This window comes from Pseudorasbora parva, chromosome 20, assembly GCF_024679245.1.
Source record: "Pseudorasbora parva isolate DD20220531a chromosome 20, ASM2467924v1, whole genome shotgun sequence".
In the NCBI taxonomy this organism is placed as follows: domain Eukaryota; kingdom Metazoa; phylum Chordata; class Actinopteri; order Cypriniformes; family Gobionidae; genus Pseudorasbora; species Pseudorasbora parva.
In genome coordinates, this window is record NC_090191.1 from 36197958 (window position 1) to 36222038 (window position 24081).

At 38.3% G+C, this 24081-nt stretch overlaps 1 protein-coding gene across 3 annotated transcripts in view; it reads right to left on the reverse strand.

The window, feature by feature from the left end:
* Positions 1-275: 275 nt before the first annotated feature.
* The window catches only part of dock4b (dedicator of cytokinesis 4b), a 94930-nt gene continuing 71124 nt past the window's right edge, over positions 276-24081 (reverse strand). For 2 of the 3 annotated variants that reach the window (XM_067428560.1, XM_067428558.1), the window contains 19 exons: positions 23796-23856; positions 23330-23423; positions 20688-20836; positions 19997-20083; positions 19649-19753; positions 19384-19525; positions 18289-18455; positions 16786-16872; positions 15984-16160; positions 13677-13760; positions 12917-13036; positions 12712-12836; positions 11430-11550; positions 10922-11003; positions 9231-9337; positions 7716-7788; positions 7086-7181; positions 6193-6254; positions 276-3061 (listed from right to left, as the gene is read on the reverse strand). In XM_067428560.1, the coding sequence (XP_067284661.1) occupies positions 2639-3061; positions 6193-6254; positions 7086-7181; positions 7716-7788; positions 9231-9337; positions 10922-11003; positions 11430-11550; positions 12712-12836; positions 12917-13036; positions 13677-13760; positions 15984-16160; positions 16786-16872; positions 18289-18455; positions 19384-19525; positions 19649-19753; positions 19997-20083; positions 20688-20836; positions 23330-23423; positions 23796-23856 (2362 nt within the window). In that variant the 3' untranslated portion in view covers positions 276-2638. The remainder of the gene's footprint in view (positions 3062-6192; positions 6255-7085; positions 7182-7715; positions 7789-9230; positions 9338-10921; positions 11004-11429; positions 11551-12711; positions 12837-12916; positions 13037-13676; positions 13761-15983; positions 16161-16785; positions 16873-18288; positions 18456-19383; positions 19526-19648; positions 19754-19996; positions 20084-20687; positions 20837-23329; positions 23424-23795; positions 23857-24081) is intronic. The other variant, XM_067428561.1, reaches the window with a different exon arrangement.

Below are 24081 nucleotides of genomic sequence, written 5' to 3' on the forward strand. Positions count from 1 at the left end.
ATGCAACCGGCTCGCTGCACCTGGAGGAATAACAATGAGCTTCCTACTTTCCCGGCGTTATGTTCCTTATTAGAGGTCCAATGGGCTGTCATAGAGTTAATCTGTAAAATACACATACATTATTATATACATATATAAGCTCTATTTACATTTCAAGACTGCTGAAGAATATACACAACTGAGTTTGTTGGCATATGTTAACCTGCACTAAATAAAGAGAAATTGATTCTATAGAGACATGAGTTAACCTTTCAAGAAAGAAACGCAATGAGCTGTTGAATCAAAATGTTGCTGGAAACGTTTATTAGACAGGAAGCCATTAGAATGTAAATGTGTTAGGCGCTTTCTCAACCTCATTTTCCCTATGCTCACAAAATACATAAATATTTGACATTTATCATCTTAATTTGCTGTTCAAACATTCAAAGCTGTAAATTTGTTATAGCTACACTTCTTCTGTTAAAAACATGTTATGTACAATAGACAAGATATTGCATTTGGCATAATTACAACAATTTCGTTATTTCATTTACATTTTTCACAAGTACTGATTTTTGTGAATGTCGCCGTCATCATCTAGCATTCGCAAACAAATCCGAGTCTCCTAAAATGTGACTGTAAAAAGGAGAAAATAAAAAACATACTCAGTTAATTTAAGAATTAATAACAAAGAGAAAATGAATAGGGACGTTGTACTGCGTTAGACGATCACATTTACAAAAGCTGGTCTCTCCTCTTCTATATTCGCCAGGATTGAATTTGCAGGGCCATACAGAATCGTAAACTTGGCAACATTTGGACAACAAATGAAATTAGCATGCAAAATGCACAGACATCCCTAAACACTTCTGCAGATGTTACACTACTATGCACCATGCAACGGTGTTGAAATCTACAAAAGCGCTTATGCATGTGTAATAATTCTTCAAATAGGTTGTATAGGTTGCATTCGACCTGCATTTTGTACAGGTAAATGAAACAAGAGGTCAGGGAAGGTGCAGTCCAGTGGTGCCAATACCGATTCAACTGGAATGCATCAATTCAGATTACAAGTATGAACAGGAATGGCAGCCCTTATTGCCCAAATGGCAGCTTGAGTCTGTAATGCCCTAGGTAGGTCAAGTACCTTTTATATGAAGCTTTTTTTTCACCAGGTATATCAGGTCTCACTGTCTTTCAGACGACCAGCAGCTGTACGGTAACGCAGTGCCGTAAAGTGGTCCGGTGCACCGTTGAGTCCTTACAGTGAAGTCTATTACAGTGGATGTTTAATGCTCCATTTGCATCGTAATAAAGCATCTTTGAGTTCAAGACATCCATTTTCCTTACAGCCCACCTGTTCCTTTGGCACAACACTTGGCAAAACTCCACAAAAGTATATCTCCATTTACACTGCGTGGGCATGTGTGCGCTTTATGGAAACCCTTGTTAGGAATTATTTGGACCGCCTACACAGCTTCTAATTATTCAGACCCCGAACTCCAAAAAAAAAAAAAAAAACGATTAAAGAAAGCCCATATCGCCCACAATTGCGCTCCAATTACACAAATGGGCTGGAGGTACTACTCTTGATTACACTCACATCACATTTCACATAAGTCAATGCAAAGGTGGCAGTTCAAATGGTGAACGTTTTCTGATTTGCTTAACACATTAGAGCTCTGATTTTTAGTAATAAGAATAGAGACTATGGTAACTTGTCTCACAAAAGCAGCGAACTCTCTGAAGGCCTATTCACACCGAGTGCAAACCCCCTCCCCCCTTTGGACCGCAAAGAAAACTGTCTGATCATTGACACCATCTTTCTTGTTTCCTGAGCCACCGCTGCAACAGGTTAGCACATTTATTTAACCGGTGTAATGCCATTGGACATAAGACTAATGTCATCTTTGTACACCCCTTTTTGGACACGAAAATGACATACCAACTCACGAACCCTTTACAGACATAAAGCTGGTTTCCTTTGAAAGTCCACTAATAAAACATGTGCATATATAATAAATGTGCATAAATATAAAGCCACGGGACGGATGGGGATTTGTGCAAAAGTGCCATTTTAGTTTCCTCACACACTATACGCAAATCTGCAAAAATTATATTATTTTCCCCACACTTAATGGACTTAAATTTTGTTCTAATGTTTTATTTTACCACACATTTCTCTCATTCGGTGTGAATAGGCCGTAGACTCAAAGGAAAATGCAATCTTGAACATTTTGAACGTTTTGTGCTAACATTAATATAGAGGACTTCTAGCACCTTTTGTCTATTTAAAAGTACAAAATCCTTTTAATTATGCACTTCTCATTGATAAAAAGACTCTTAAGGCAAAACTTGTATTAACTACTATAAATAGACATTAAACCTCGATAATTCTATGAAAAATCTGAGAAAATACCAAGTTCTGTTTAGAGTTAATTTACGGCCTTGGGTAATTTGACAAGCGAACCTATAATTTCGAACCTAAAAAGTGCATAAAATGCAGTCATCCCCTGTATCTTCTCTCTTGCTCTAAATATATATTTATATATTAAAAAATATTCCACAGTCTATTTTAGAACCGGGAGTTTATAATCGTAAACCCAGGGAGGTTAAGTGTAAAAGTGCAAATGGTGGGGCTGGTGTGAGGTGCGCAGCGTTAGAGCTGTGAGACTTTCCTAGGAAGGGGTCGGGGTCTGGGAAACTGGTCGGATCGGCGTGGTTCAGTGTCTTGTCTTCGGATCTGGTGCGGTTTGGGCGGAATGGGTGGCGCGTCAGTGCTCGGAGGAATTGACAAGCTTGGTGGAAGTGGGACCTGCCTGCGGAGGTTGTTCCGCTCATGCATGCTGTAAGGAGGCGGGGTCTTGTTCTCCCGTCGAATGAGCTCGTCTGAGCCGCTGGAGGCAGAGTTTGGGAGGGCGTGGTCAGTGGGTGTGTTCTCATTTCCAGAGGCCTCAGAGACACTACAGCGACTAAGAGATGAAATGCCGCTGCTGTAGCTTCCAGAAAGCACTGGAGAATTGGACACCAACCCTGTAGTTTGGCACTCTGTGGGCGATGGAGTGAACGGAGGCGCAGGGGTCTACAAATACAAGACACATACAGATCGAAAGAAAAATTAGTCTCTGGGCCACAATGCAGTTGGCAAAAGATAAGTGACCTCTATCTACTAGAAGGAATAACGAATTTCTTAAAGAAACCCCCAGCTATACAACAGTCCTGCCTCAAAAGCAAATCTGTAGGCTATACTGGAAGGCCAAAGCACAATATTCTACAATTTTGGCTGTATAATTCTGAGGCAATTCTGTCTCTTTTCATTATAAAAACAATTTATAAGCAATTAAATCCACAACTAAGAGAGCCACTGTTTCTGGAGGTAATTAAGTTAAGTTATATTATATATATATATATATATATATATATATATATATATATATATATATATATATATATATATATATATATATATATATATATATATATATATACACACACACACACACACACACACACACACACACACACATACAGTCAAACCAAAAAATATTCAAACACCACAAATAATTTTTTACAAGTGGGTGCAGGACATTTTAAGTCATTTAAGTGAGGAGAGCAAAAATAAAGTGACATCTTATGCTCATTAAGATCATTAGTTGACCTAAATTGGTATTATTGAATTGTGTAGATAAATTCTACATCTGACAGCTGATTGGTTGATTGTAATCCATTACATACCTTTCTATCAAAGTTATCTGACAATATCAAGATGAACTTGTTCTGATCTAGTTCGTGTCATATTTTATTACCATTTTCTAAACTATAGCGAATAAACTTTGATAATGTGAGAAAATGTTGAAGGTGTCTGATAATCTATAAATTTAGCTTGTTTTTACACTTTTTTATGAAAAAGCTACATTCCTTTGTACGTACAATATATTGGTAGCAGATTAGTTATTAACCAATATTCAAAATTAGTTTGTATAATTTGATGTTGGATATATATTGGAGAATGTTGGATATTTAATTGTGCATGCAAATTTTTTCTGATTTTTTTTTTTTTTTTTGTATGTGCCTGTTCATGTGAGTGTGTGTAATGTGTCACATGGTACAGCTTCAGGCATAAGACTATTCCTGGAGCAAAAAAACATACACAGGTGGTAAATCAGGTTAGACTTTCAATTTCTGACCAGCTGACCGCACTTCCTTCAGGATATTCACTAGTGCTGAGATCTCCTCCCACACAAAACTCTGAGTAGCTTGACAGATTTCAACATTTCTGATTTCCGGAAGGAGGAATTATTTGATTTCGATGCCGTCTTTAAATGAAACCACAAAGAGTTTGGATTCTAGAGTTTTATAACTGTGCTTTGCTGAATCCTAGGTGACGAATCAATATTTGGCACGAGATGAGAATTGAAGGAAGTGGCAAGGAATGCAATTGTCAACACGAGATGCAATGAATGAGACGGCATCGAGTAGGAGTTTCTGAGAAGCCATTAGAGAGGTGCTCGGCTTTTAAGGCCATTACTCTGAATGAATGTGCTTTTATTTAAAACCTGAATATACTCACACAAATGTAAAAGAGAAATGGTATAAAGGTATATTGATAACTGCAGACACAACCTTTTTCAAGGTCTGTGACCCTTCTTTGACTATTATTCCCTTTGAAGAAAAATACTGTGGTTTCTGGTACTCTGCAATATGGATACCTGCATTTTCAGTAAAGATCAGTAATACATACAAATTATAGTACAGTTGAACTCAGGGGCGTGGGACTGGGGGGATAAAGGGTACTGAGTAACCAGGGCCCAAGGCAGGGAAGTCTGTTTTCTATACATACACATGCATGGTACGGGGGCCCAGCAAGATGGTTTGTACCCAGGGCCCAAAATTTGGTGCTACGCCCCTGGTTGAACTGACAGCATGAGCGTAAAATGTTGAATTTTTCACATTTCACAAATTATGAAATTCACTACTAATAACATACAAACTACTATAACGTTTCAATAAGGTATCATTAAGCATACATTATACATTCTTAAAATAATAACAATAATAATGTAAAACATAGATTGGAAGAGATACAGTAATGCATAAAAGTGATGTCTGGAGGAGACATTTGTTTTAAAAATAAGCCTACAATAATTGAAAATAAAACCAACATATGAGGAAAATATTTTATATTTTTTAAACAGGCCTTGGTGAAGGTATTTATTTTAATACGATTTAGCAAATAAAGGCAAGCTAAAGCTAAATACTTTATTTTACCATGGAAAAAATGCATAGAATAACAAAACAAAGAAAAAGCTTACATTGACTACAGCACAATCAGTTATCAAATGTGGCATGTTTCATTGTGTTATCACAAATAAAACAATAGACTCAAAGCAAAATGCTTATCTTTAAAATCTTTTTACATGTTTAATAATATTTGAATAAAGGGTGAAGATGTCAATTTACCTAGGCTACTACTGTACATAAGTTAGGGGAGTAAAGATTTGTACATTCTAAATATTTCATATTTTATTTTCACAGTTAAAATGACTGTTTAATTTAATGGTTTATTCTGCATCATAAAAGTCTACATGAGAAGTTTATAGTGCATTTTGCACATTGTATACACAATGCATGGTATCATTTCTTTTGGTAACGTACATAGATAAAAATAAAATATTGTAAAATTTAACATTTGGTTTTAGTGTCATATGATCCTTCAAAAAATATTCTAATATTGTTTTGGAGCTTGGAAAATAATAAAACAATTCTTTCAGCATTATTTGATAAATAGAAAGTTCAAAAGAACAGTGTGTATTTGAATTTGTCTGCAAAAAAAATATTTAGTAAAATTATAAATGTCTTTACTTTCACTTATCAATGATTAATTGCTTAGTAAAATAATTCATTACTGACCTCAAGGTTATTTGATATACACAATCTTGAAGTAAAATGATTGTGCTGTCATTGTGGTGAAAGTTTCAGATTGATTAGTGGATTCTGCACAGGATTACTGCCATGTATGAGAGCCAAACGAACAGCTCAGGACTGGAGTGAACACACACACAGTGTCCCCTCTGTCTAATCATGGGCCCAGTTGGATCGACTAGAGCCTGACCCAGTTTAGACATCCTGGATTGAGTCCCGAGACATTACAGTAAACACTATACATCAAAGGTCACTTCACAAAACACCCTAGACAACAAGAAAAGGTCATACCTTCTGAGGCGAGCGTGATGTCATCACAGGGGACTGTGATCGTGTAGTCTTGGCGGGAGATCCTATTAAAGGACACAAAAAGTCAATCTACTTCACTTGATACAGGAGCTTGGGACAGTAAACATGGTCACGGCTGTCTATTAATCAGGGAAACGCTTTGCCAAGGTCGGTCGGCAAATGCAAAACGGTTTAACCAGTTCTTTTCCAGGACAACATCCTCGAATGCAGAGTCCACTGATGTAGACACTTATAAAGGGCACTTCATACATTTTTATAATGCAATTTGGTCTCTGAAGAGTGCCAAAAAAGTGTCAATTTTATTTAATTGACACTAGTCATAGTTCCGAAAGTTGCTTCATACTAACAGCAATAATAATCACTTATTAGTTTACATTAAAACAATTAGTTATAGTTCTGAAAGTATACACACACACTCATACATACATATATATGCATAGAGAGAGAGAGAGAGAGAGAGAGAGAGAGAGAGAGAGAGAGAGAGAGAGAGAGAGAGAGAGAGAGAGAGAGAGAGAGAGAGAGAGAGAGAGAGAGAGAGATAATGAAGCAGCAATGGTGCAGATTGAGGTTTAAAGACACGTCATGCGGTTTAAAGACTGAAATGCAGTGAGAAAGCTCATCAAGAATGATTATCAACCAAAGAGTGTGAGAGAAGGATCCCGCTGTTACTTTTCTCACTATAAATATATATGCCATGATTATCATCCAATGATGCGTCCGACCGGCAGCCCTCATGATGAGGGTGATGTAGAAATTAAGCCGAGCAGGAAACCAGGAGACTTTAGAGCAGAAGAGTGGAAGATCTGAGAGTTAAAAGGCTCTGGAAACATCTATGTCAGTCTATAGGATCAGCCGAAGCAGATTTCTTTCTTTACCTGTGTATGGTGGTCTAGGAGGGACAGGGGGGCCCTTTCCATTAAAATCAGAGAGCGGCGTGTCTAGACTCCAGCTACTAGGTGCAGGTTTCACCACTTTCACACACAAAACATGCATTTCAGGTACATTCAGTCAACACAACTCAAAATAAAACACCCAGTAGCGTTGTATGGCAATATAAAACAGCAAATCATGGTCTGGCTGGACTATAGTGTAAAAGGATGGACCTACTACAACGTCCTGTCTCAGCAACAAGAAATATGCCAAGTGAGGAAAGAAAATTATGTTTCTCCTATCTTTAACACATGTTTTTGTCTTATAATGAAAAAAAATATTGAAATATTCAATATCCTTTAAATTAAAACCAGATTTAAATAACTTGGATGAATAGATGAAATAAAAAATAATGAATACATCCTTAACATCTTCCTGTCATTCAGCATAAGCATAAGTGTGTTCGTGAACCTCTTTGGTGGTCCAGTCACAGCTGTCAGAACACACAGGAGCTGCGAGCTGTCGGTTAGCATCAGATTTAGCGCGCTGACCGCGAGACCCCCGTCATTTCAGACCACCCTCTTCACAGCAGGACGACAGACTGAAGATTCATACGCTCACATGCACATGCTCACCTTTGTCGGGGGTAGAGATGTTGGGGTCACTGCGAGGCAAGGAGGCATCGCCCGCTGGGTGTGGGACCAGCCTCTGTGAAAGAGATTGACGTCACATGAATGCACATGTGTGTGTGTTACACACGTGTGTGTGTTAATATTATACATTCACGTTTATAATGTATACAATTATGAAAGCATCTTAAACAGTTCTTACTTCATTTACCACCCTTCATTTATGATGATTTTACTTTAGGGAGTTGAAAAGAAGGTCATTTATCCCCTATTCAAATGTACTACTCATTTTGAAATGTTTTAATTCTCAATTTAAATTAATAGCCTGGTCTTACCAGACTCTCGTACATTTCATTTGTACATAGAGTCTGGCCACTTTCCATTGACAAGCGTTTATTTCTGCGAAGGCGGGCACTCTGTTGAAGTTTAAAACTATTGGATCTGCCCTGAGCCAGTGATCTGCCATAACCAATCGCTAACGTTTGGTCGTGAGACTCGTGACCTATTCCATGCGTCCTTCACCACATGGAAATCCGTCATAATAAATGTGCACTTGTGCGGGCCACCTCAGTGATAAAATCTAATAAAACCAGTATAAAACCTAAAACTCGTGCATTCGGATATTGATTTATTCACACCACGGTGGAGGGGAGAGTTTTGTGATCGGGAACGCGCTGCTCACGTGATCCGTAACATAATTGTATGGTGTAAATAAAATGTCATATGTCATATTATAATAAATGCTGCTATAAATAATCAAATGTTTAAGTGCTTTTATTTTAATGTGTTTGAGCGGTGATGAAATATATTGCTCTTGTAAATACTTGCCAGCGTTTTAAAGAAATACAAATACATCCAAATAACAGCAAAGCAACCATATGGTGCTCTGCAGTGATCAAAATTGATTATAAACAGTGCATTTTGAAGTGATATATTCTTGAAAATCCAGAGATGTGGATTAGGACAGCTATTACATCACCACACGACCTTGGTGTTGGTCAAAACCAGTAGGTAACTCGGCCGGGGATTTTTACATGGGTGGTGAGAGACGGACGGCAATAAAATAACTGACCAGCCCCTGTAACTTAAATGATGGCAAAGCCTTCCGACCCCACGAGAAACAGTTACCGTCCGAATAGCTTCAATAACATATCAATGAGAAATAACATGTAAACTGTGATAAATAGCTTTCATTTGATAAATAAAGTCTCAAATGCGATAAATAGCTTACACAACGAATTTTAAAGTCTTAATTCTGTTGACTCGTTGGAAGAAAAGCGTGAGCTGATTGCGCAATCCTCTGCAAAGACACTTTATCTCACTGCTCATTTCTTGACTAGTAATATTCCTGACGACACATTAACAAAACCAGTTATATCTAGTTGTTTTTACAGGTGCTATAAACGCAAATATTACAAAGTCTAAGAGGAGTAAACCCACCAATACACAACAACTGAAGACTGTTCGAATGTTTGGCATCTGAGGAATATTAAAACGCTGATATTATAATCATCTTCATACCTGTGTGGGATCCAGGGGGTTTGGATATATGGCGCTGCAGGGTCTCTCTCTCGGTGAGAGGCAGTTCTCTCTGGAATGCTTGTGTTTATCTGACAACTGTGGAGAACCTGTGAAGGGTGAGGAGGTGTAAGCAAGGGTGTGATTTCAGAAGCAAACCAACATGAATGCTCAAATATGTGCCCACACAGACACACACACGGATAAAAAAAGACATAGATCTTGCTCATTTCTTTGCTAACCAGCCAGCACATGATATAAAGTCTGCTCCTCGTCTCTCCCTCCTGCTAGGGTGAGAATTGTGCTGTTGGGGTGACAGAAGGCTATTTTGCGGGAAGAGATAGACTACCAGGCGTGGGGGGCGGCCTGAACCTGCTCAGAACACTAACGTCCTCCTCCAGCACAGGACAGCAGGCCACGGCTCCCTTATGATAGCCATCATCAGTCTAGAGTTCTTCAAGCAGCATTTTATGCAGTCTGTAATTCTCCAGAAGCGCTCCCTGTCTGCCGCTGCTTTATGGGGGTCTCTATGGGAGGCAGGAAGGGCTGCCAAGGGGAGACTATAAGATTACATAAATGTCTCCATACATATTCCCATTTTTATGACCTGTGTCTGCAAGTAAACATGCTGGATGGAGGGAGATAAGAGGCCAAGGAAGAGGGGAGAAGAAGAGAGAGAAACAGAAGGGAGAGTTTTGCTATATATCAGGACTCCGGCTTTATGGAACCCACAGTAAAACAACATTAAATGGGCCATAAACTTCACTTCTGTAGCGTATTATTTTTAACTTAGAAGTCTGTTTATTATGCAGGACTGTTTCTGAATCATATGGGGGGAAATATATATATATAATAATAATAGTAAGAAAAAGTAAGGAAAAAGTCAAAGTTGCAATTACAGCAAATAAGAACAATCATAATTTACCAGGATTAAAGAAACCTGGAAATAAACATACCATAAATAACGTACCAGGAAAAAGTCATACATCCTAAGAAATAAGTTGCATGTGATGTTGCACTGTAAAAAATGGAGACTCCAGAAACATAATTGCAATAAATAATAGCTAGGAATAAAGACTCAAATACAAGAAAGGAAGTTACAATTACCAGGAAAAACGCAATGAAAAGAAATATTCTGAATTCTTTTAAAGTTGCAAATACAATTGTAGTAATAACTATAGTAATAGCTACCTATAATGCATAATTACATGCAACTAACCCTAAACCACACCATAATCCTAACTCTATAGTAAGTAGATACAATTAATTATTACTCAGTATATAGATGTGTAATTACACTGTAACACCCACACCTTAAAATAAAGTATACGCAATAATAAGGAATGCAAATTGTGCAATAGTCGAAAATGAGAAATAAAGTTTAAATGGAAAACAGCTTCCATAATTTATTAATGTTATTTAAGATATCTTGCATCAAAAATAATGTTTTCAATGTCCCCTTTCTAAGCCTGTCAAAAAATGCTTCATGCAAGCATAAAAATCTGTGCTTGCAATCCACTGACTAATTTCTGCAGTCCGTTGTACATATTTAACATGAGTTTTTGTGTTACTGTGCCGCATCAAACCTCAGCAGCTTTGCTGTGTGAACAATGCAGTATGTCTACATTAAGCTCTTATTTCAAAAGAGCAAAGGTTTGGAATGGCTGCTTTGAGTGCAGGCAGAGTCTTCTCACCTCTGGCACTGGACGGAGCCGAGCTGGTCACGTTGGGAGAGGCCGAGTGATTGGAACTGAGACTTGAGGTAGACGGACTTGGCTAAAAGAGAAGAGAAGAGAAAACATGAGAAACATAAGAAAAAGCACACAGTGTTTTGTACTTATAATATTAAAGGGTTAAACAATAATAATTCGGTGTGGGATGAAAGAAAAAAAAGTTAAATGATCTGTCCACTACCTGCAAATCCGATTCTCACAGTGAGAGAAAAGACAGAGTAAGACAGGAAGGATTAAGTGGGGAAGTGAGAAAGACAGACAAAACAGAAAGAGGGCAATTAGGGGAAGAAGAAGCAGAGAACAAGAAAAAGAGAGAGATTGGAAGGAAATATGAAAGACAGCAAGAGAGAGTAGAGGTTATCCCGGTGTGCGTCTCTGTGTGTGTGTGTGTGTGTGTGTGTGTGTGTGTGTGTGTGTGTGTGTGTGTGTGTGTGTGTGTGTGTGTGTGTGTGTGGCCCTGTGCACTCACCTGCATGTTGAAGACTTCATCGGAGCTCTCTGATTGGCCCGTGATGTTGCTCACTTCATTGGACGCCTGTGATGACAGCGAGGATGAAGAGTAGCGGTTGACTGCTGGGTAGCTGAGGGGACTGAATAACATACAATTAAAAACACAATAAGAATGACTTTATAACAAGCAGATAAATAAAATAATACAATTCTGGTGAAATTTAGTGTAGAATTAATTAGAAAATGTGTGAAGTTCTTATTATGACAGCATAGAAAGATATTAGTCATTAATCACCAATGCCATATTCTGACATTATCAACATTAGCTAATAATCATGATCAATTAGTCGAATAACGGTTTTAAAATGTTCTGCTTTCAAATATTTCAAATTAATTTTATGTAAACAATGGTTTAATTGTCTTTGTGTCATCATTATAATAAAATGTTAAATGTAAATATTAGGAATGTTTGATATATCAGCCACTATATCGGTCTCAGTTGACATGTTCATAGTTAATGTTATCGTTATCAGCCCGATAAGAACATTTGAACAAAAATAAGCCAAAAAATAATAGCTCATTTACTTCAGCTGAGACACTTCAGATGCATGCTGTTCGCCATTTAAATACAAAATGTTGAATTTAAATATTAGGGATCCTCCATATATCGGCAATATATTGGTTATCGGCTGATTTTAATTAGGCCATCTCATTAGGTTGCTTATTACTGTTTTTAAATTGACTTTAAACTGACATAAATCATTATACTACAAAATATAATAAAATAAAAACATAATACTCATCAGTATTTCATTCATTCATTATCACTGCAAGAAGTATTAATTAATGCAAATTAAATAAATAAAATAAATAAATAGGAGTCAGTGGAACAAATGCGAGTATAACCACAGTAAGTAAGAAAAAAATATCACAGCCATACACAATATCTTCACAATATAGCACATTATTTTTCTCATATCTAACTATGTTCCATACATATGAACATTATGGTCCCTTTTAAACATTCTGTTGATGTTTTTTCCCTGTTGCACCCATGTGTCAACTAACTCTCATTAGGGTATTAGTAAGATATTAGTAGACTATTAGGGCTCGGTTTGTTGAAAAGTACTCGGAAAATGACTTGTAGTCAGTAGAATGTCACAATAAAGAGATAGCAGATATTAAGCAGACAGTCTACTAATACCTCAACATAGACCTGTGGGTGCAATGTTCATTTTAGTCAACAGAATGTGCAAAGATGGCAATCAAAATAAAGTGTTACCCTTAAAATTGTTTCTCACCTGCGGCGGGAAACGACACGTGCTCCTCCCTCTGGACTCATTATATTGGGTGCTGAGTTTCTTCCAGCTCGAGGGCTTCCGTTGGTGAAGTGGATCGGGCTGGCTCGCACATAGGCTGGGAATTCCTTCAGAGCGTGGTGAAGAGAGAAGGATGAGCACACAAGGAATAGCTTGGGAATCCGACTGTAGTAACTCTGAAATGTACCTGTATGCCGAGGCTGGATTTCATCAGATGAAACTGATCCACCAGTTTCTTGTGCAGGGGCCGCATGTCCTGAGGTACGAACTTCTCATGCACAGTCAAACCAAACTCCAGTATGTGAGCCTGATGGAGAAACCATGGGCCTTTAAAAGTGGTACTCACAATAGATTTAACTGTATTACTCCGTAATGTGACGCATAAGTAAACACAATATTTAGTGCTGAATAATGTAGGGAAGAGATTTGATTTCATCAATTTTTGGCTAATATGTTTCCCCGCTCATGCACTTGGGCTTGATTACATTAGCAAGACAGAAAAGTTGCTACATTTTGATTGAAAACTATAAAAATATTCTACGCATTTTAAAATGACATACTGGCAAATCAAGAGCAAAATTATGAAAGACGTTTATTAAAGAAGCAAACAGCATCCATTTTCTTACATGTTGTCTTTAAAACCATATGCTTCATAATTAAATGATCAGCAAAATATTTTTCCCCCCTTCAGTCTTTTTAGAAGTTCACTTTCATGCTTGTAACTTGCTTATATCCATGGTGACTGTCTAGACATCAGCATCATGTGCTTGGCTCTGGAGAGTTCCTGGTTACTAAGCAGCACGAGCATAAAGGGAAGAAATGAGACCTACAGAAACCGAGCTTGTGTAGATCATAATGGCTAAACCCCAAACATAAATGATGACCATGAAACGTCATAAATGTTTGTGAAATCTGGTGCAGATTAGATTTGGATTCATGAGACAAACCTGCTCAAACATGAGCTCGCGGAGACGACCAATTTTGTCTCCATCTTCGGGGTGATTCATGATGTAGTCCTTCACAAAGAACGCCTGCGAGAAACACAAAATTGCGCTGTTTAACCCCAATGCATTGTGCCTGCCAAACAATATCATGCACAGTTTCACCAATTAGTCAAATTATAACTTACTAACTTTCTGTTTTTCAGTTATATTGGGGATAAAGTACTGTAACCAAATCGAGTGCAAAAATATGAGCTTAAAAACATGCATGTTTACAGATCATCTAAAGAAAAGGGGGAAGGAGAGAGAACAGACGGTGTATCGGTGTCCGATCTGTTCCAAGGAGGACGATGGTCTGCTATCTCCAAAGAGACAGTGGGAGAGCAGAAGCTACAGGAGGGAAACTCTCAGACTTCAAAGATTCCACCATGCAGATTTTTCCATTGCCCCGAACATGACATTTGCCCTTAATGCCAGACAAATGCTACCGGCAGATGCACAATTTAATTGCAGATGCACACTATGCCTGCCGATCACTGAAGGCACTCACACTGACAAAGCGAATAGCATATTTGAGCTATGGAATCTTTCAAGGAACATCTGTTTAGTGTTTAGGAAGGGAAAGAACTACAATCACAGGTTTACTTAAGCTGGCAGTACACAGTATGATTTTTGATGTCGTATGAGCTTGCATGCTGTTTCTTCTCTCTGGAGAAATCACTTGGAAATTGTTGATGCTCGTATGGTCACAGCTCCCATTGTGTGAAAGAAATTACAATATTTGTATTGAAAAATTTCGTCCTGGTTCGGTTTTCTTCCTTTTGTCTATCTGAAGGTAAAGCAGCAAGGACTTGAACCGGCTTCTCCGGCATGGGAGGCAGGCACACTAACAAGGAGCCTCCAGCGCCAGTCGCTAGCACGTCTCTTGAGGCCAGGGGAGTGAGGTTTACATGCACAGCTCTTACTGTCCTACATTACACTCACCCTTTAAACCTCACTCCTATCCGGGTCACGGCACCAAAATTATCTGAAATCTGGACGCCCGCCTTAATACAATTTTCTCTCATAACTTAAAACTAACCAAGGGCTATGAAAATATTTAATTGTGGCTACCTACTATTGTAACCGGTCCTACCTGACCTATATCGAGTATGATTCAACCCACTGTCTCCAGCATGGGACTAAAGACCGCAACCTCCAGTTTCAGTAGCTAGCGCCTTACTCCCATTCGGGTCACATCATCAAATGCAAACGGTCCTACCCAATCCACTCCAATTCGAACCAGCATGGGAGGCAGAGTGAGGTTTCCAAGCTTAAACCTTTATTTAAGAAGTTACCAAGTAAGGTTACAATAAACCAGTAAGGTTTATGCTTACTGGCCTATGTCCGTTACACTATGCCTGCAGATTCTTCAGTAGATGAACATTTAATTATGATGAGCTCAGGAGCAATTACAGGTGTACTTTTTTTAGCGAGAATTTAAGGAAGGAAAAATCACCTCTGCCTTACTAAAACAAATCTCTCTCTGAGCTGCTGAAGAAGACGCAGACGTCAAGAAAGTTTGAAAACCGTTGGACCGAGTCAATTAAGAGGCAGATCTTGTAAATGAAAGGAATTTCAGAGTGGGATTTCCATGAGGGTTGACCTTAAAGTGCAGAAAGGCTAGCAAATATTAATGCCAACAGCTGGAACGCTCAATAAACAGCTAATTGGAAATGCTGTCATGTTTGCGATCCAAATACATTAACTGCTGCTCATCCCAGACCCTTCGCCTCTGGATGCTCGATGGAGGGCTGTATCTGCGCAGCCTACATGAAAAGAATTTGATGCAAATGTAATTTCTGGAACATGTACAAACACAAACAACGCATGTATACAGTTGACAATCTTCTTTATAGCTGCTCTCCAAGTCTATCAAGGTAAATACTGCAGTGACAGTTAAGTGAGGTTGCTATGCAACAGGCATTCACACAATCTGGAAAGATCTGTTGTATTTGCACAGCATATGACTTCTTTGAGATACTATAGATTTTTCCAGGGTTTCACAAGAGGAATGAATCTTTTTTTCAATGCTGCCGTTTCTGTAGTTATGGCCAAGATATTCCCTTTCGGACAAGCTAAACTCTGAATGTATTTCGCAATTCCCTTCGGCCATCCGAAGGCTCTGTGTTCTCTGACAGAGGACACGGAGAGACAACCTTGAAAGAGTGTGCATTTTTAAAACGTAAGGTGATCTTGCATCAATAGGGACTTGGAATGCATATAATATACAGTGAATTAGAGCCATATAACCAAAGCAACAAGAAAACAAACCTCCTGATAGCGAGCGAGTCCTCCGTTGACAGCGGCGTCGATGACTCCGTTGAGACACATGGTCAAGGGGTTTATGTTCTGCATCTGCCGGGTTTGACACTGTGTAATCAACGTCCGCAACTGCAGGTTCTTGTTCTCGATTACCTCAATTGCATTCTCCAGTGGACTCACCTCCACCTGGGGCCAAAAAAAAACAAGAATGTTCACAAACAAGCCAAGACCAATAGTTGGAAAAAAGCTTTCATTCAATGTTAGGAGAACTTTGGAAGACCAAAAAAATAATTGTGTATGTCTGAAACCTACTCTGCATAAGAAACTTCTAGTTTCAGTAGTTTTTATTGATTTGCTTTTTTTTTTAATTCAATAAACAATATGCAGAATACATTTTTCACTGGATTTTACATACACTACAGTTCAAAAGCATGAGTTTTTATTTTTTTATTTTTATGAAACTAATAATTTCATCAAGGATGCGTTAAATTTACTCCGCCAGGATCACAAAACTTTCAAAGCCCTCGGAATATTTTGCTTTATGAATATCTAATATAAATATATCAAAAGAACATTGCCTCTGCATAAAAAATATTAAAAAAATATTTTATTCTAGCTTCATGCATTTTTTTTCCCCAAGAACACACAATAAGCACATACTATGAGAAAACAGACAAAAACACACACACACACAATACATTAGCTAAGCATTCCGTCTGCATTTGTGTACTTGCTAGAATTTGTCTCTGACCTTATGTGGTAATCGTGAAAAATTATACAAAAAGAAAAGTTTAAAAGGAGGTCTCCTTACCAGTTCCCTCCTCTCCACTTCAAACCAGCGGGAGATGCCTGGAAGACTCTGAACAAGCGTTAATGTTGTTCTCTCTACCCACAGGCTCTGAAATTCAAAGGCAAATGCTCAGAGTTCAAATCGTCCACGAGATCCCATACGGCAAAGCAGCTACAACATATTCCAATGAATCAGTGACTTTCCTCCTTCAGCATGTATAATACATATCATTTAATCTACACTTTAAACAGCTCATTCTCAGGAACATAGTCTGCTTATCAACCCACACTGCACCACATATTAAATTTCACATTCATAAATTCATTTCCCATCCAGCACAGCCTGAGAATTAACCGAGCTGGCTCATGTATAACGGAGGAAGCTCTGTAAGAATTTCAGATGCTTGATTGTGATATTCAAAACCACCTCAGTCCAATATAATCGTATCATCTGGATAGCGTCTCAGCCGAAGTTTACCTCTAAATGAGATTTTCAGACATTATTACTGGGTGGTAAGTGGACCGGGGTGGCGAGTACCCCCAGTGTCTCTGAAAATATAATATCTGGCAGGCTAAACAGTTTATTTCAAACACGGTAACCACCGGAGGTCGGGGGAAATCTAACCCCCGCGGTGGATCGAAGCCACACTGAGGCTGTGATTGTCTGGGCTGGATATATTGAGTGAGAGGGGAAGGGAAATGATATTTGGAAGGAGCGGGTCTCTCAGCCCCTAAAACTTTAATTAGCCTCTCTGGACCGAGGCTGTGAATAATGCAGCATGTGAGAGAACACCTGAGCTCTACACACACACTGGCCGCCGGTCACTAGAAGTGAAGGAATGAATACACAAGAGAGGAAGAGGAAGAGTGAAAGGCAAGAGATGAGAAAAGATGGAATAGTTTATTCCAGAATGAAAAACTCACACGTTATTCACCCTTATGACTTTTTTTCTACCATCCACACATTTTAAAAGTAATGGTCATTTTTGCTCATGCATTTACACATGAACATAGACAGGAGCATTCAAGCTTCAAATGATGTAAAGGCACCGTAAAAGGGGTTCATATGATTTATGTGCTAGATTAAAAAAACAGATTGTGTAAGAATCTGACGGAAATTGATATTCACTGAATCTATTTCAAGTGGCCCAGATTCATGCAGAGAGTTCATGCAGCGCTGTCAAAAAAAGGTGCATTCAACTCTCTGATTCAATGATAAGTTTGCGGCAGTTAACAGTTCAATACAAAGCTCTTATTTGACTTAAGAACAACTGGAATATAGTCATATGAACAAATTTCATAGTACCTTTATGGTGGTTTTGCATATTATTATTTTGAAGCTTGAAAGCTCCTATCTCCATTAATAGAAACTGCATAGAAAACAGCAACCAGCACATTCTTCAAAAAGTCTCCTTTTGTGTTCCACAGTAGTCATACAGATTTATAAAGATATAAAAGGCCAATAAATGATGACCGAATTTTTGGCCAAACCATTCATTTTAAGATACCACGGCCTCTAACTCACCTTAAACTCGTTCTCTTTGTCTTTGGTGCCCTTGTGAAATGGCCGGTCGTAGCGAAACCTCCAGATGTGGTTGACCTTATAGAAACTCTTGATGTTGTCGGGGACGCCGTCACGCTGCAGGACGTCCTGGCTGTCTGGGATTGGTGTGACAGCATAGATCTGCAGATCTGCATGAAGGTTGGTGAAGGAGCATGCAACGTGTCGTTTGAACACAAACACATTTGAATAACAATGCTATAATTAAATTACATTACGTGTAACTTAACAAATTACACTGTTCAATAACACACTTTGAAGCAGGAAATCATCCTCCAAAAATATTTAAATATCCAACATCTTGTGCCTTACAGACATGAGGTCTCATCAGCAGATAAATTTGAATCAAACAGGGCAGACGTCCAGGAAGGCCAATGATTAATCGCCGGCTTGGATAACAAAACGCTGTGCTCATGTAGTTTGACCGGCCCTGTCTGCTCTAATTGTGCTGAAGAGGACGTCACATATTCACTGAGCGCCTGGCCTACAGGTACATGTCTCATCAATTGAACAAACGCTCTCCAGTGACCCGCCATCTCCAAGCCTGATGTGTGTTCTGAGAGGGAGGGGATCGATTTTCAGCCACGTGGTTGTACCTTCCATTGTGCTTTCACCCTGACACTGTTAAGGTACCCTTATTATAGAAAACAGCATATTGAAAATCACTTTTGTGTATAGAAAAGTGGTTTCTGGGTTACTACACTGCGTTATTACTTTTGAAATATTCCTAATGTCCTCATCATGAAATCTATATGTTAGGGTGTCACATTTACATCTAAATGTTAATTTAGTACACACCCAATGGAATTAAAACCCCAAAATGTAATACTTTTTGTTAGGGGATTGTATGAGCAATAATAATGGTGACAAATGCACATACCACTAATAGTACAATTAGTAAAGGGATCTGACTTCCGACAAATTAGGACAATAACTGGACAATCCAAGAGAACAACTCCTCAAAAAACAAAAAAAAAAACCCAAAACCTGCAAGTATAAGACTCTTTTGCATGCAAGTGTGTGAGAGATTGGGAAAGACAAGAGATGTCTGGAGGATACACTGGGCTTCAGCCTGGTAGATGGTCTGGTCAGGCTGGTTGGCGTGTTGCATTGCGATGGCATGAGGGAACTCATTGAGCATGCGTTGCTGGAACGCCTCCAGACGCTCGTAGTCATGACCACGGCACACAAACTCTTTATTCTGTACAACACACACACACACACACACACGTGCGCACATTGTGGTTAATACTGACACCAAGTGGACTTCAGAGTTACTGACAGTGTCGTCTAATATACTGCAGGATGTCAGGATGATACATACCCGTAGAAAGAAGGGGAACTTCTTGCCGTAGAACCCCACTCTGAAGAACTCTGGCTCCAGACGCTGTTGGTCCATTATCTTGTCGTAAAATGAGGCTTCCATCATCTGTAATTTGCAATCATTTTATTAGCAAAAATGACACTGTAAATATCTGAGATATCTGAGATCTGTTAAAAGAGCCATATTCTACACAATTGAAGCATTTAATCATTAACAAATCACCTAAAGTTGCTAAATGATGTGTAATGTGTGTGGTCTTATGGTAATGATACTGCTTTCCAATGACATGAACCCTTTGAGAACTAGCAAAATGCAAAGAACCGTCATATGACATGAGTCGTAACTCACCCTCATTTTGCTGAGGTTTCTGTAATCGTAGTAGGATTCGTACTGGTCTGCTAACTCTCTGCACAGGATGATGCCATTCTCCCAACACTGAGGAGGTAGAGAGGTGTACTTTAATTCACATGCAGTTTGATCATTGACCAGTAGGAGACACTAGAGCATCGTCAACACTCGAGGACCAAGGATATACTAGTAGTCATAAATTCAAGATTTGGAGGGATTACATGTAAAAGATGCTAGGAATGCAGGAATTCGCTGACTGCTCTTACTTCAATGTCTGGCTCATCAGTTAAATCAAATTAAACAGTATATAATTACATATTAATCATAAAATACAAAGTAGTATTTTTGTAAATAAATAAATAAAATATTATAAAATATTGATGTTGCAAATGTACAAATTGTGTCATTTGCATTGTACTTATAAATGTGATGATGCAACGTCTATTGTATTAATCACACACTATCTAAAAATTGTCCGTCATCAGTCAAGAGTAGACAACAAACACACTGATTTTTATTCTAATCAACTGATTGAGGTACAATTTAGTTGTTAAGGATAATTACTCAGAATACAAATCACCCATAAATAATTTGATAGCAGGCTAAGGTGAGCCATGTGAGGAGAAATCAAAGGGGTCTGCAAATGTTGCACAAAAACAGGAGGAGATGGCTGGCGGCAGAGAATTCAGACCTTTCCACGGTCAAAGTTCTGGATGATGGTGAGATGCAGGTACTCCTTCCTCTGCCACTCGCTCTGCATGGGGTAACTCAAAAACTCCCGCAGGGGTCTCTCGGACCATTCCAGCAGCTCGTCGTACAGCAGAAGCGTATATGAGGCCTCTGCACACACACACAAACGTATCATGAAAATACAATATATGCGATAAACGTAGCTTCAAACTACAGGGCTCCAGACTAATATTTGAGATCAGTGGCACGAAATTGATTTACTAGTGCTGGGGGGTTGGGGGCTTTATCATAAAGACAATCCATTGATATGAGTACTACATATTACATTTATTTCTAGGAAATGCACATGTAGATAAAATTAACATTTTACAACATTCAAATTTGTATAGGTCCTGTAGAGTTTAGCTCCAACTTGCCTCATTGAACTTGTCTGGAAGTTTCTAGTATGTCTAATGATTATCTGGTACAGGTGTGATTAATATATATGTATATATATATATATATATATATATATATATATATATATATATATATATATATATATATATATATATATATATATATATATATATATATATATATATATATATATATATATATATATATATATATATATATATATATATATATATATATATATATATATAAAGCAAAACGTGTGGGGAAAAAACTATTAGGGAGTAGAAATAGCTAACAAGTCAATATGTGCTCCTCTGCCACCATCTACTGGTTATAGTGGTAATTTCACATCTTTTTTATTTTTAAATAAATAAAAACATTTATTTAAATAAATAAAATGTTAGTTTTCCTACATCTTGATACTTTTAGTATTAGAAATGGAGACAATCTTTGATAGATAAACAAATAATGTTTTTCGTCATCACATTAAAAATAACAGCTAAAGTGTATAATATTTAGAGCTTTATAGAGCTGGAAAAAAGTGTGAAGCACTTGAAAGTCCTTGAAAAGTGCTTTAATTTCACTCTCAAAAGGTTGTACGACCCTGAAATTAATAATGTAAAAACATTTGAATATTTCTGCCACAATAATAGTTACATTTAACGTTGGTAAACATTGGATAACTACATTAAATCCACGGTAAACGTTGGTGATTTGTAGAATGAAAAGCTTTCTTTAAAGGGGTGATGAATTTAAAATCAACTTTTCCTTGCTTTTGATATATAAAAGGTCATGGTAATATAAGAATAACCCAAGTTTCAGAGCTGAAAACTTCCTTATTAGTCAAAGAAAAGCTTTTATAGACACCAGGCTCAGCAAACGGTCCTGTGCTTCAAACTGACATCAGTGCACGACGAAACACCGCCTCTACAGCGCGTCTAATCCAGTAGCCCCGCCCACCGACTGTTTGGTTGATCACAAGCCAGCAGTAATAACAATGTGGAAGAAGACAGCAAGCGAGATATTGTGGAAAAACAGTCGCTGCATAAGCTTCCTTCGGATCCTAATATTAGGAATGAGTGGTTGAACTTTATTTTTAACGGAGTTCCAGCTCACATAGGGAAGACATATTCACTTCATTTCACTGCAGAATCATCTGTAAACAAATCTCCGGTCGATGCTGGATTTGGATCCGACAGGAATGGTGCAACACACTTAAGTGAGTAAAACATGTTTTTATATGTGATAGTATTGCATTATTATAGATAGTTTTGCTAATGTGTACGTGTCTAACAGAAACATACCTTTAGCACACTGGACTCAGACATGTATGGGCCAGGGCTCGCAACGCCCGGCAGGCTGATGAATCTCATAATATTCCGTTCTTGTTCTGCTCTTCTCTCTCTCTACCTCGAGTTGACATCTGAACGTGTATGTGTGTACGTGTGGTTCGCGCTTAAATCGTCTGATCTTGTGGGCTACGTGTAATATAAAAATAATAGTCCAATCAATCGCGGGTCGATGAGAAATAAAACATGTTTGATAAAGACGTTTACGAGCCCTGTGATCGAGAGAATCATTCCGGTTGCCGCTTCTCCCTCAATCTCTCCCTCAGGTAAACTGACAGGGGAGCTTAAGCTCATTAAATATGCAAATCTTCTCCAATCCTAGCAATGGGCGTTTACATCCAAGTCTCCAGTACAGCACGCCCATCAAATCCAGCATTTTGGAGAGAGCCACAAAACCAGTGTAGAAAATAGCCTATTACTTATTAGTTATGATGTTTTTGAATGTAAAAACCACATGAACATCATTAGTTGACCTCAGACAACAGAATAAAAAAGCCAGTTCATGACACCTTTAACTTGTTCATTCATTGCACAGAATTTGAATGCTTCACACTAGATCTTGCAGCGATGTGTGGTGAATTCAAAAGCTTTCTTAATGTATCTCCCAGCACTGTGTAATAACGATGTTGTGTGATCGAGATTGGCCCGCGAGTAAAACTGTTTTGAGCTCACGCTGTCTATTATTGGAGCTAATAAACGATCCGCACAGCGCAGCTCCAAAGAGTGACGCGGTTTCACTCCACTTTCCCTTAGTTTACCGCTTGATGTTTCTTAAACGTAACAGAAATGGCAGCTCTTGTGATTTAGTCATGCCTAAAGGAAAAATCTGGTTGCAAACTATTTGGTCACAGTCTGGAGCCCTGAACTACTTTTGGTTCATGTCATGCTTGAGTACCTGTGTAATTCTGCGCTTTCAGATGCAGGTCATACAGCTTGTGAATGTAGCGGATGTACATTTCCTCTTTATTCAGCTCCGTTTTGTAGAAGTTCTGCAGAAAAGAGACAAAGAGTGGTGGAGTGTGGCTATGAAGTGCTTTGTAGTGCTTTTTAGCACTTTTTTCAGTGTTGTTCTGCTTGCTATGAATGGATTTATATGGCTAAACCAAGGAGACTTGGAAAAGAAGAACAGAATGCAGGAAATGACTCCAGCACTAGGTCTTCTTCAATACAGTCCTCAGCCGTGAAAAGACTTTGCGGTTTCTACCATGAATTAAAGTGCTTAATCACTTCCCTTGCTAACACGCCAGTCTTGAACAAAGCACCAAACTGACACCATTCACAAAACATCTCAACAAAGAGAAGAAAACAGAACAGACCACCAGCTTGTGTAATCCAACAGGTACAAGTTGAATAATACATACCAGCAGACTGACTGTACAGCCAATCTTTTTTCCATCCACTTCTCCCAACTTCATACAGTCTCTGTAAAACAGAAAGAGTGTAATTATTTATCCATATGCCAAAAGTAGTGACCTGGGTAAAAATGCATCATGATCTGACAATGAATCCGACAGTCTTAGCACAATTACTCTTTACACTAGCTTTTAAACCTTTGGGGTTAGTAAGATTTTTAAAAGGAAATAAATACTGTCATTCAGCAAGGATGGATTAAAGATTAAGTGATTTACATGAAACGCTGTTAAAAGT